The sequence below is a fragment of the Podarcis melisellensis genome (assembly GCF_964234715.1).
Source record: "Podarcis melisellensis genome assembly, chromosome: 7".
Taxonomy (NCBI): domain Eukaryota; kingdom Metazoa; phylum Chordata; class Lepidosauria; order Squamata; family Lacertidae; genus Podarcis; species Podarcis melisellensis.
The window spans coordinates 48,009,416-48,022,742 of NC_138539.1; the positions used below are offsets into that span (position 1 = coordinate 48,009,416).

General features: G+C 38.9%; 1 protein-coding gene and 1 long non-coding RNA gene across 13 annotated transcripts in view; one reads left to right on the plus strand and one right to left on the minus strand.

Moving 5' to 3' along the window:
- The window catches only part of PTPRM (protein tyrosine phosphatase receptor type M), a 401,111-nt gene that overhangs the window by 385,400 nt on the left and 2,384 nt on the right, over nt 1-13,327 (plus strand). For 8 of the 12 annotated variants that reach the window (XM_081917995.1, XM_081917993.1, XM_081917996.1 and 5 more), the window contains 8 exons: nt 528-644; nt 972-1,126; nt 1,494-1,629; nt 2,603-2,752; nt 2,975-3,148; nt 4,851-4,982; nt 9,736-9,861; nt 10,892-11,070. In XM_081917995.1, coding sequence (XP_081774121.1) covers nt 528-644; nt 972-1,126; nt 1,494-1,629; nt 2,603-2,752; nt 2,975-3,148; nt 4,851-4,982; nt 9,736-9,861; nt 10,892-11,070 — 1,169 coding nt within the window. The remainder of the gene's footprint in view (nt 1-527; nt 645-971; nt 1,127-1,493; nt 1,630-2,602; nt 2,753-2,974; nt 3,149-4,850; nt 4,983-9,735; nt 9,862-10,891; nt 11,071-13,327) is intronic. The other 4 variants (XM_081917991.1, XM_081917998.1, XM_081918000.1 and 1 more) reach the window with 1 other exon arrangement.
- LOC309373699 overlaps nt 3,046-13,327 on the minus strand; it is a 42,479-nt gene continuing 32,197 nt past the window's right edge. The window contains exon 3 of the long non-coding RNA XR_014170130.1: nt 3,046-3,175. This is a non-coding gene — a long non-coding RNA (uncharacterized lncRNA). The remainder of the gene's footprint in view (nt 3,176-13,327) is intronic.

Here is a 13,327-nt window from a genome sequence, read left to right on the forward strand (position 1 = left end):
TTTTACGCATACATGGTTACCACAACCCCTGCTTTTCTGTTCGGTTTTCAGAGCAGTTAATATCTCAAAAAAATAAAATAAACCTTTCTTCCACTAAAAAGGAATCATGTCACAGTGTGCTTTTTCATAAAGGAATGAGACACTTTAGAGACAAATAACCAACTTCAGGAGGCTGTGAATGTTTAAATGCAGCTTTGTTGCTTTTCCCTCTGGATACTCCCTCAACAGGGAGAAAAACAGGAAATGAGTGGTTATTTTAACTGAGCTGTTCATGGCATAAATACTAACGTGATTCATACAATTTCCCCAACTTGCGCTGAATGCTATTTCCACCTTTAACTCACAGAACGATTCTTTGAAAAAGAAGATTGTGTTCTTTAAAACTAATGATCCATTTCTTTTGTGTAGGCAGCATGGCTGTTTTATGGGCAGTTCAATTGTACATCACTGCAAAAGTGTTAAGGAATGCTTCAAATTGAAATATATATAAACCTTGATTTTTTAATTTTTTTTATTATTTCTAAAAGGTCAAGTGCTGTAAATACTGGCCGGATGACACAGAGATATATAAAGACATTAAAGTTACTCTAATAGAAACAGAGCTCCTGGCAGAATATGTTATTCGAACATTTGCCGTGGAAAAGGTTAGTGTTTAAAGATATAGTTTCTCATATGTTTCTAATCATGTCTGTGTTAAAGTTGCAACATCTTTAAAGTCAACCCTTTTTCCAAACTACTTTGTGGGTAATACTCTACTGCCCCCTAAGGGTGAGGTCAGGTCCCCCCCCCCCCATTTAAACAGCAGCATGTTCCTTTCCAGTGGCTTATGAAATAGAAGTGGGGGCAGGACTTTAAATAGCTATTGTGTTTTAAGAAGTGCCACATTAAGGAATTCCTGCTTTTGTTTTCTTTTAAAATGCTTTCTGCAACATTCCCCTTTCTTCTCTTTTTATTCAACGATGGATGGCCAGAGAGGTGCCCATGAAATCCGAGAAATCAGGCAGTTCCACTTCACAGGTTGGCCAGATCACGGTGTACCTTACCATGCTACAGGACTTCTAGGATTTGTCCGGCAAGTCAAGTCCAAAAGCCCACCGAATGCAGGCCCGCTGGTTGTACACTGCAGGTTAGTGCAATGAAAAGGCCTAAGGTTGAGAAGGTCACTGTCTAATTTTATCCCTTTAAATTAAACACGCACTGGGCTGAGCTGTTTGTAGTCAATGTTAATTTGAATGCCATTTTTTTCCAACCACTGCTGATCGACAGACAGCAGTCTGTAGACAGGTTACAATGATCTATAGCATCCTTAATAAGAAATTGTTACCCTCAAATGTGGAAGATGTCAGCTACATTGTTGAAAACACCTAATGATATATTTAAGGCACATTCAAATGATGTTCATTACGTATGCCACTCAAGAATCTGTTTTCAAATTCAACGGCAAGCACTTTCTGAACTTTTAACTCGTACTAATTGTGCTTTTGTATTTACAGCGCCGGTGCTGGCAGAACTGGGTGTTTCATTGTGATTGACATTATGCTAGATATGGCAGAAAGGGAAGGTGTTGTAGATATATACAACTGCGTCAGAGAGCTTCGGTCTCGAAGAGTTAACATGGTGCAAACGGAGGTATTCCCATCACCCTTTCCTGCCCCAGTCTCTCTCCTTGTGCATAAGAAAAATGCATTTCATTTTACCAGAAGTTAGAATTCAAATTCATTTAGGTGATGTGCCCTGTTGCTGCTTCCTGGCATTATTTACCATCAGCTGCTTGTGTCCGATAGAGATGGAGCCATGCAGGAGGTTTATAATATGCATTAAAGTGACACGGTAAAAGTGGAAAGAGGTCACAGAGTGAGAAATCAAGTAGGGAGGATGAGACCACAGTGGGTGGCAATAGGGGTTGTTGGCAAGGTGAGGCTGGGGTGGATCAGGAAATATTTTGCAGTACATGTGACACCTAAGGAGAGACTTCAGCAAGCAGAGGAAACTCATTTACTCAGTACTGTAGAGAGTTTTCTATTAAGTAACCGTGGCTGGCCAGTTCCTTATTGGAAGCATAAATGCAGTACATGAAGTCTCCTGCTGTTGTTTCCCAGCAGCTGGAGCTCAAGAGACATGCTGCCTCTGATCCTGGAAAGTAATGTGCCACAATCAAGGCTAGTACTCATTGACAGCATTCTTCTATGAGATTCTCTAATCCCTTTTAAAAGCCATCTCAGTTGGTGGCCATCAACACCATCATGAGTTCCACAGTATAGCTCTGCCCTGTATGAAGAAGTGCATTTCCTGCTGCAGCTGTCAGGGCACTGATGGTGGTGGGTTGAAAGCATATACACTTCTGCAAGGAGGAGAGAACAAAAATGGGACTAAGGGGAAACTGAATGCAGTCCAGAGTCGTAAGGTAGAATAACACCTGCCCTTCATATTTAGTGGATTACAGTAAATATGTAACACTGTAGTATTGTACTATGATACTATAGTTGGTTTTCCAACAGCATGTGCAAAAGCTGAAAACCACATTTAGTTCTTCATTTTTTCATTGGCGGAAAAAAACCTATCATTTATGTGGGTAGTATCACCTATCTCTTTACTTCTACAGGAACAGTATGTATTCATACATGATGCGATATTGGAAGCTTGTCTGTGTGGGGATACCTCTGTTCCAGCCTCTCAAGTTAGATCTGTATATTATGAAATGAACAAACTGGACCCTCAGACCAATTCAAGCCAGATCAAAGAAGAATTTAGGGTAAGCCATGGGCCATGGATACATTTTTAAAAGCACAACAGGACAATGGCCTTTGTATCGTAAGGTTTATTTGTTTGTTTTAAAGTGTGAGACCAGAATCTTTCATTATTCTCTGAAGCACAGACTCTCTTTTAAAATTAAAGATACCCATAATCCTGTTCTGAAGGCACATTCATTGCCAATCAGCTCTTCCTCTCATAATTGTTTTGTTGTTGTTTGTAGACCCTTAACATGGTGACTCCAACTCTGCGCGTGGAGGACTGCAGCATAGCACTTTTACCACGGAATCACGAGAAGAATCGGTGCATGGATGTGCTTCCTCCAGACAGATGCCTACCTTTCCTCATCACGATAGATGGGGAAAGCAGTAACTACATCAATGCTGCACTGATGGATGTAAGCGCCTGTCCTGATCTTAATAGTCTGGAAAATACAGAAAAGCAAATTCAGCAAAAGGGGGCTCAATTTTTTGCTCCTGAAAAATCACTCCCCTCCAAAAGTCTTTAAACTTTTGGATGTATTTGATATTCTAGATTTGTTTTATCAAATCTATATTTATCAATATTGTTTAAAGTCTGAAAGCTTTATTAAGAGAACTAGAAAATGGGGAGGGGGGATATTGACAAAGGAAATGGCCTAGATGTCTTATCTAGTACTTGAATATTAATTATAATAACACCTAAGAGGGAAAGAGCTATTCGGAATGTCAAAAACAGTACAATCCTGTGCATGTCTACTCAGATGTTTGTCATTAACATACCACAATAGGATTTACTCCCAGTTAATTGTGTTAACAACGCGGCCTAAGTCAACCAAACAGCATAATGAAAAGTTTGCAGCAGTGTTTTAGTTTTCTTTCCTTCTAAATTTCATAGCAATTAACAAAGGAAAATAATAGTTGCCAGTTGGTATAGTTAGAATGCAAGCCATTACGTCAGTCACTCTGTTCGTTTCTGAATGAGTGAACATTTCCTAAACATGATTCTTTCTCTGCTCCCCCCACTCCAGTTAAATGCAGCCATGGAAGTTTTAATAGCACTAATAGGGTATCAGTACAAGGATACTTAAACATGTTTTACACTCTCTAGAGATTTGTAGAGTATCGCTGACATTTTAGAGCAACAGTAATTAAGGCTGTCACACATGCCAAGAAAGCAGACTTTGGAGAAGAATGAAGACATTTAAAATAACCTTCCATAAAAGCAATCCTTTAAAGAGTAATAAAAGTAGTATGCATTTATATAATGTTCTCTGAGGATTAACTGATTGTAATAAAGGTGTGCAGAAAGATTGTGTATCGGTAGGGTTGTTTCATTGACACCCATTGATGGTTGCCAGCATCACATATCTAATGCAGCCGCATAATTGGTGGGTGGCAATAAAGGTGTCAGAGATGCTATGGGAGTGGCTGGTGGCGTTAGTAGATTTGCTCTAGTTTCTGCAGGTGTTATACTTCTGGCTTTGCAGCTAGTTGAGCATGGGCTTGCAACTATGTTGTTCCTGTATTAGCCCTGACATAATAGTGGCCATCTTAACTGGCCCATAGGATTGCCACATATATAGTTAATCTGTTCATTGTTTCTAACATACAGTATGAGCAGACCAGAGGTTCTGGCTAGGTTCCATTCCTCCCACACTACACACCTGCTCTACCCAGCTTTTGCCCCTTCTATTGGTAGTATTTATTTAATGTGCAGATTTCAAGAGTGAAAGGTATTGCTGGTTCAATGATAATACTACTATAGCACCAGTGTATATTGAGGCGCCATTCGAGTAGGTGGGGTCTCAAAACCAGCCATGTCCCTGTCCAGCGGTGATAAAATTGCTCCATTGAATATTCCAGATCCATTCAACAACTGCTGCCCCTTCCATGAAGTCTAGCAAGTCATCAGATTTCACCAGTAAAGTTCGGCTAATAAACACGTCTGTACATGTCCCCTGTTTCTCTCTCCCATGCTGTTCTGAAGCTGTTCAATACCGCTGTCATCTATTAATGCCCTTGGACTTGAGTGCCCTTTGTTGCAGCTGATACTTTCTTATTAAAGCTTTAATCCTGACAGTTTTGCTCAGTGGAATTATCTTTTCTCTTGTTTTACAGAGCTATAAGCAGCCTTCGGCTTTTATTGTTACCCAGCATCCTTTACCAAACACCGTCAAAGATTTCTGGAGACTGGTTCTAGACTACCACTGCACATCAATAGTTATGCTAAATGATGTAGATCCAGCACAAGTAAGTCACAGAAATGAGCTGAATGAAACATCATAATAACTAGCATCTTCTCACTGTATTCTATCATTTGTAAAGATCCTTGCTGTGAAAAACTTGATGCTCAAACCTAGCTCCTCCAGTCCTCATAATTTTAACCGATATTGCATCTTTCTCAAGCCAAGACTCCTTCAGGCAATGTGTTGTAGAAAATTGTTGTTGGAACTGTAGCTCAGACTGTTACTCATTACTCATTCCCATTCTGACCATTAACAAAATGCCAGTCGACTGGTTTTAGTTCCAGTTCCTTTTATGCAGCTGTTCCATTTGCAGTACTGGGGAGGAACACTGGAAACAATTCATTTGTTTACTGGAGTAATTGTCAATAGACCAGTTATATATAAGCCCCAAAGTTGTAACTTTTAGTTAACTTATTTTCCATGTTTAATCATGTTTTATTTATTACATTTGTACCCTGCTTTTTAGGGGACACGGGTGGCACTGTGGGTTAAACCACAGAGCCTAGGACTTGCCGATCAGAAGGTCAGCGGTTCAAATCCCTGTGACGGGATGAGCTCCCGTTGCTTTTTCCCTGCTCCTGCCAACCTAGCAGTTTGAAAGCATGTCAAAGTGCAAGTAGAGAAATAGGTATGCTCCGGCAGGAAGGTAAACGGCGTTTCTGTGTGCTGCTCTGGTTCGCCAGAAGCGGCTTAGTCATGCTGGCCACATGATCCAGAAGCTGTACGCCGGCTCCCTCAGCCAATAAAGTGAGATGAGTGCCGCAACCCCAGAGTCAGCCACGACTGGACCTAATGGTCAGGGGTCCCTTTATCTTTACCTTTATCCTGCTTTTTGTCCAAGGAACCTTATGTGTGTTCTGCATAGAAATTAGTCCACGCTATTCTATCAACAACCCTGTGAAGTAGATTAGAAAGAAAAATAGTGAAATTTGAAGTTTGGCCTGAGTCAGACATTATCCATCGTACTACGCATATGAGCTCAACTTCTATTTCTTGGGGTTTGAAGTGCAACTTACTGGAACTGATATTATCTTTCTGAAGAAAATGAGCATTGATCAGAGTCAAACTTTTTCTTTTTTAATTGGATAAGGCTTTATATGTGTATTTCCATTGGAACATCCTCCCCCCCCCCCCCCGGAATATAATGCATCAATCTGAGAATAATGCACTATATTTTAGAGGGTCTTCAACGAGGGGTCTTAAAAATATGTTTTGGGGTGTGAGGAATTTAAATCTGTTATTTTTGTGGTTGGACAACTTTTAGCTTGCTAAGTCTACATTTGATTCAAAAGCACATAAACTGCTCTCAGATTACCAAAGAATTTTAATTTTACTTAAAATGTCAGATAACACTGTAAAAAAGTTTCTCTGCATAAAACATATCCTACTAAGTATACGACAATACCTTGTAATCATAAAACAACATTAGAAAGTAATGACATCAGTTAAGAAATTTAAACAGTTCTTAATCATGTTTCTCATGTGTACCCTACCTGCTGCCTCTGACTTGTTTCACACACCTCTCTCTAGACTGAGTATGACAGGGCCACTGTAGAACTTGTATGGGCTCTTCAATTACCTTGTAAACTTACTACAGTGGAAGTAAACATGTCAAAGGGTGTTCAAATACCCCATCAGACTAGTCTATCATCTCAAACAGGGATGAAACACTGGGGTTGATAGAAGGTGTCAGAAAGATATCTCAGTGTCTCATCATTTTCATCCCTCAAATTAGTAATCTTTTGGACACCAGCTCTCCACTCCTCACTGTCATCTAGCACAAGAGGGTCTGGATTATCATTTCTCTGAATGCATACCATGCTGAGCTCTGGATGCTTGCAAAACAGCATCCACCGCAGCCTTCCTTCGGTAGCTAAATGGTAGCTGCCCATCTTGGCATTAGACTCAAACAGTGGGTGCAAAATGCATAATTCCTGACCACTGTTCCTATACAATTTCATGCCCATAGTATGTACTTATTAATTAAATGTTTTAACTAAGCAGTGTTTGGAGTGAATTCATCATGAACGGTTTTAATAGTTACAGGAAAGTATTTTTATTAGCATTAGAATAATTTTGTTATCATTTTTATGAAAATCATCACTAATGCAAGTCAGTATTTACAAATTGCAGACACTCCCCTTTCATATTCTTAAACCACACTCACCTATCTCAAGGGAAATATATGAAATGCAAAAGCCTTGTTTTTGTGCGTGGGTAGGTTGTTTTTCAGAGTGAAAGAGGAAAGGCTCCAGGGACCTAGACTTTTAGCTGCCACTAAAATGCACATTTGAATATCTGCTCCCTGATTTGAATATACAAGAGCACTAAGCTGTTTTAGCTTCCCATTGGTCTTAGCTGCCTTTTAAAACCACTGGGGCATGCTTGCTCTCTGGTACTACATCTGCTCTGGTACTTTCACCAGTGTCAGTTACAAGATTTTAATTAACAGATTCAACTCAGTATTCAAAGGGTAAGAGGGACATGGAAAGGAAAAGAGCAATCATAACATTCATTTACACTTTTAATTTTAAATAACTCCTTTATCCCTATATTGCATCAGTCACACAGACTATTCATTAGATTGGTTACCAAAACATTGTAAAAACATTTTGTTCATACACTTAAAGCTAAAACATTCATTTGTATTATGTTCGAAAAGTCCTAATATGAACACAGTCCTCATGCTAGCAGGAAAAGTTTCCTTTTGTGCTCACCTCACTATTGTTCCCAAGTCTTGCCCAGGAGAATTCCTGGGTAAGTACATCCCTTGGAAACCCTCCATATTTTTTTCTTTTCCCACTGTGTCAGGTGTGTCTGTTTCTATTAAAAAATCCATAGCTCATAAATTGATTTCTGGGAATATTGGAAGGTGAAGGATTAAACGGCCCTGTAAGACTGTTCAACCTACACAGCATTATCTAACACGTAAATCAACTCTGTAATGTCTGTGAGCCCCTTTGGCTACTATTTCCCATACTTAAACTTTCTGGGACAAATTGTCAAAGGAGAAACAAGACATTCACAAATATAAAAATCAGCAAAACTTCCAGGCAGCTCTGGTATTATCCAGTAGTGGTGAACTGAAAGCAAAATGTTGCCTCTGGGAATTTAGTAACGGATAGGGTTCGGTTTCCAGCTATGAACTGTTTATCATACCCTGGGGATAGAGACTGGGCTTCTGGTGGTGTGTGCGCCTCAAATAATGCCCAACACGTTGAGGTGTTTGACAGCACCCTTGCATGCTGTCACAGGCTATTGCTAAACTGATGTTTAATGTCAGAAATCTGTCACTCCAAATGCCGAAAAGGTTTAAGAATTTAGCAGCAAGCAATACTAGGGCAAAATTGTATAAAAGAAGATAAGTATAGTTGGACTAAACCAAACCCAATTCAAAATCTGGTTCTGACCTAAGGTTCTACATTGTGCTCAAATATCTCCAGGGACAGCATCTCCAATATGACTATCCTAGACAGAATGCTCTCCTCAGAGAAATCCATCTGTGTACTTCCCTGGATGCTTCTCAGAAACAGGTGGAAGTTTTTTGTTCTGCCAGACATTTAGGAATTAGCCTGAGAGCTTATCACAGCTGGTGTTCATTTTTAAATTATTGATTTTATACAGTTATAATTAGATTTATTTTATCGTTTCATTGAAAGGGGTCCAGAAATGCTGTAAATAAATAAACAGAAATAAAAGTCTAGTAAAAGGGTTGTACATCAATTATATACCCACTGATTTCCATGGAACCTATATATATGTAACTCTGTACAAGATAGTACTATGTGAGAATTAGAATCGTTCCTGTGTGATTCGGCAAAAGTTTTGTAACATTGTTAATGAACAAAAAATATATTAAGGCTTAAAATGCTGACTTTTTGTTGGAAGCCTGCAAAATAAGTTACGATCCATAGCTCCAATGGGGGGTCCAATGCGCATATGAAGCTCTATACAAGCATAGGTAGTGGCATACTGTTGCATGCCACGCCATCTGACAAGCGGTGAGAGTTGTGCACTTACCCAAGGCTCAGTTTTCTTGGAAGAAAGGTCAGCAGAGATCCTAGTGTCTTTTAAGATACATGGTTTTATTTAGGATGGAAGGGCTCACAGCATTGACACCTCTTCATTAGTCAAAGCTTTGGCTCCTCTGTCACCAGCATCTCCTTACAGCTCACTCAGACTGCAACTCTCTAGCCTACACCCCGCCCCCATTGCCCTTTTGGATGTTTGTCACTTAGATGCAGCTATTGCAACCCAGCTCATCCCTTTGAAATGGCACTGCAGTGGCCATCTGGTCTTCATCTTCAAAGAAACTTGCCTGACCCCTTCCCCAAATAATATATGCATTTATATTTATATGCATTTACTGTATTTGAACACTACACTAGTTTTTACATTTTAGTACACGTTACCTGGCCAGAAAACTGTGTGGCAAATTTTGGAGAATTGTGAAGGAAGGCTGTCCTTTGGTTTGTGTATTATTTCAGAAAGGGCAAATTAGGTATGTTCACCTTCAGATTTGAACTAAATCAAGCTTCTCCCTCATCTCTACTCTTTAATGCTTGGAAGTGATTTAGCATTTGGAGCATTCCCCGGCACAGAGAGGGACAGGGCACCCCTTCTTCTATGGAGCGCTTTGGGCACATTGGCCCACCTGTTCACATGTGAAAGCCAGTGGATTGAGCTATAGGGCGACATGCCGAAACACATTTTGTAGATAATATGTCTATGTGTTTATTTATCTTTTTGTTCTACAGTTGTGTCCACAATATTGGCCTGAAAATGGAGTTCATCGACATGGTCCTATTCAGGTGGAGTTTGTTTCTGCTGATTTAGAAGAAGACATTATCAGCCGGATATTTCGAATTTATAATGCAGCAAGAGTAAGGACCTTATTCAGTTATTTGTTTCTTGGAAGATGTTCAAAAAATCTAATTTACAACAAATAATAATTATGGTTCCTAGCTTTATTGAGTTCCTTTGTATTGCGCCTGATGTTCAATTGAAACAAACTTTTTACATGTAAAACTGTATGCTCAGAATGCAATGCTCAGAAAAGGCCTACTTAGCTAAACAATAATCATCTACTACCTCCTACTTAAGAAAATATTGTAGAAGTCTACTCAGCTCTTTTTTCCAGAGTTTTCTTTTAAAATTATTGTGCTTAGTAATGAGAGGGACAAAATTGGCAAGCCTTTTTATTTGGTGATATATGTAGATAAGTTTCCAAAAATTAAGGGGGCATATTAGAACTTGAGGTTTTGAATATTTCCACACCCTAGGGTTGCAAGATACAGCTTAAAAGGCTTGAAACCTCTTTTGGATATTTTTCAAATCCAAAGTGCCAATTGAAACTTTCTTTTATCTCACAGCATTCAGAAATGTAAATCAAGATTATTGAATATGTAGGATTGTCAAGAATGAGAACACATTTCCTTCCCTTTCTAAAAAATTAGTAGAAAGATTTCATTCACATATAAAATAAAATGTGTCTTTGGAGAGAGATGCTAATGAAGTGATGTTATTCTGAATATGTGGGTCTTTATTTGGCTTATTAACAATCAGTCATCACACAACGAAAGTTCATTCTGAAAATTTGAAAATGATGAGCATATAAAAAGGGCAGCCATAATTGGAGCTATATTGCAAATTTCACTTTGCCTAGCTGGTGATTGCTATAATATTGGCTCTTGCAGCTGTACCATTGTTCCACTCTAGTATATTTGTATATTCAGCAGTTTAGAAAATCATCTTAATATATCTCTGAGATTCAGAGTCATAACTCCCAAATGAGAATTCCTGTAGCAAATAACAAGAAGTAATCTGCTTTAATAATCACTGTTGATGAGAGCATGTAACATATATATTATTTGGATGTAGAATAAATAATGCTGTCTTTTTATTCTTCTACTGGTTGGGTCCCCACAGCCCCAGGACGGCTATCGAATGGTGCAGCAATTTCAGTTCCTAGGATGGCCCATGTATAGAGACACTCCTGTATCCAAACGTTCTTTTCTGAAACTCATACGTCAGGTAGACAAATGGCAGGAAGAATACAATGGAGGTGAAGGCCGTACAGTCGTCCATTGCTTGTAAGTGAATATTGGCCACTAGCTTAGATGGCTTTAAGAGGAAAAAAAGACAAACATTAGGCTTGGTTTTGGCACAGAAACTGCTTGGGTTATGCTGTATGATGACCTCTGTTGGGAGAGAAACAGAGGAAATGTTAATTCTCCTTGACTTCTTCAGTGACTTTCAATACCATCGACCATGGTATCCTTCTGGAGTGGCTTGTCCAAGCTCAGAGTGGGTTTCACCACTTTGTGGCGGTTCCAGTCCTACTTGGATGGTCATTTCCAGAGGGTGATGCTTGGAGAATGTTCTTCAGCCCTGTGGAGCCTTCCATGTGGGTTCCTCAGGGTTGATCTGATCCCCCATGATGTTGAACACCTACATGAAACGTCTTGGAGTACATTGCCAGCAATATGTTGATGACTCCTCCTTTACATTTGCAGGTGTGGTAGTGGATGTGCTGGACCTTTGTCTTGCCTCTGTAATGGACTAGATAAGAGAGTTCCAGACTCTTCTTCTAGAGACTTCTTTTTCTAGAAAAATAGCAATAGTTTTTATGCTTTATATTTTGATGCTTTTATATTGTACACTCTGTGATCTTTGAATGAAGGGCAGTATAGAAATTGAATTATTATAATAACAACAGTATACATTATTCCAAGGGTGTTCATACCATGATTTGTATAATGATATGATACTGTATTTCAGTCTCTTATTTTGCCTTTATTCATCAAGCTTATCCACCACACCTCAAGATATCCTTCTTGCTCTACTACACTTACTTATTCTACCAAGCATTGACTATTCACTTTCATCTCTGCCCCACTCCCCTTCCTAAGAACTGTAAGGTGTCATTGTTTGGGGGGGGGGTTAAAACTGCTTGCTATGGTTCCTCCCAAAATTATCACTTGCCCCCTGATCATGGTGTCTAGTTTTCCCACCTGTTGAATAGAAATTGTAATTCCTAATCTTGTGAGGTTTCGCTTATTAATGGTTTGAGATCTATATCTGGGAGGTCCTTTTAAAATGCAAATTGATATCATCTCAATTATTCGTGATATTAAATGGCTGTACCACATCTCCTGCACACACGCATATACATCACTTCCAGGCAGCACAGAAAGTGGGGGAAACCATCCAACATAATCCTTTTAAATGACTTAATTAAAATGCTCAAAGAATGGCACAATATCATCCAGTATTTGGCAGCAGGGAACATTCTTTTCATGCTGCCTGGATGTGACAGATGTGCCATATTGTCACTTCCTTTGAAAATCAACCATTTGTGAGTTCTAGCTTTTAAAAGCTGCAAGCTAACTAGTCTGCACTCTGGTAATTATTAAGGTTTATTATTTTCAATGAAGTGGAATCTAAAGATGCTGATTAGAATAGTTGTGGAAATAATAGAGTTTCCAGAAGGAGAGAGATTATCTATGGTTATTTTTAATTTTCAGAAGAAAGTTTTATTAAATGCTATATCTAATCATGCATCTGAACACAGAGGCCTCACATTTTTGTTACTCTCAATCTGTTAAAACATGTCTTAAGAACTAGGATCCAGACCATGAGTTTGTTTCCACTACCCCAAGCATAGATTCCTGGTTAGTATGGGCCATGGGTAGTGGATATTCTAATGGAAAGCCTTAATTGTGGTTCAGGCCAGTAGAGGGAATTTTGGAAGTTAAAGAATTAAGGGTCCAGAAAAGGAAGCATGTAGTTCTGCAGCCCGCTTCTGATCCCCCAACCATGGTTGGGAGTATTGAATGTGAATTGGTCCCTGAATTGGATCATGATTTAATTCAGTTCCAAAAGTAAAGTTGTTTTCTCCGCAGCCACTCTTCCTGCTTATTTCCACAAGACAAAAATAAGAAGTTTGGGAATCTCTCATAACTTCAGTAGTGTGTAGGTTTGTTTGTGGGTTTTTAGAACATTGAGCAATTAGAAATTGCATCAAAATGAGGATAGTTCAGATAAATGAATCTAGACATAATCTGATACTGATCAATTGTGTTAGTACAAAACATTAGAACATAGGAAACTGCTTTATCCAAGGTCACAATATTTGTCCATTTAGCCCATTGCTTTTACTCTTGACTGCCAGAGGCTCTCTGGAGGCAATGAGTTAAAACATAATCAGATAAAGTGGAATTAAAGAGGTTTTATATCTACAAGAAATAAGACCAACAGGTGGACTTCATTTTGATCTGGACCATTTTATATATTTTCTTGTACTGGAAGAGTTAAGGAATATATTTTTTTAAAAAATCCATTTGAATT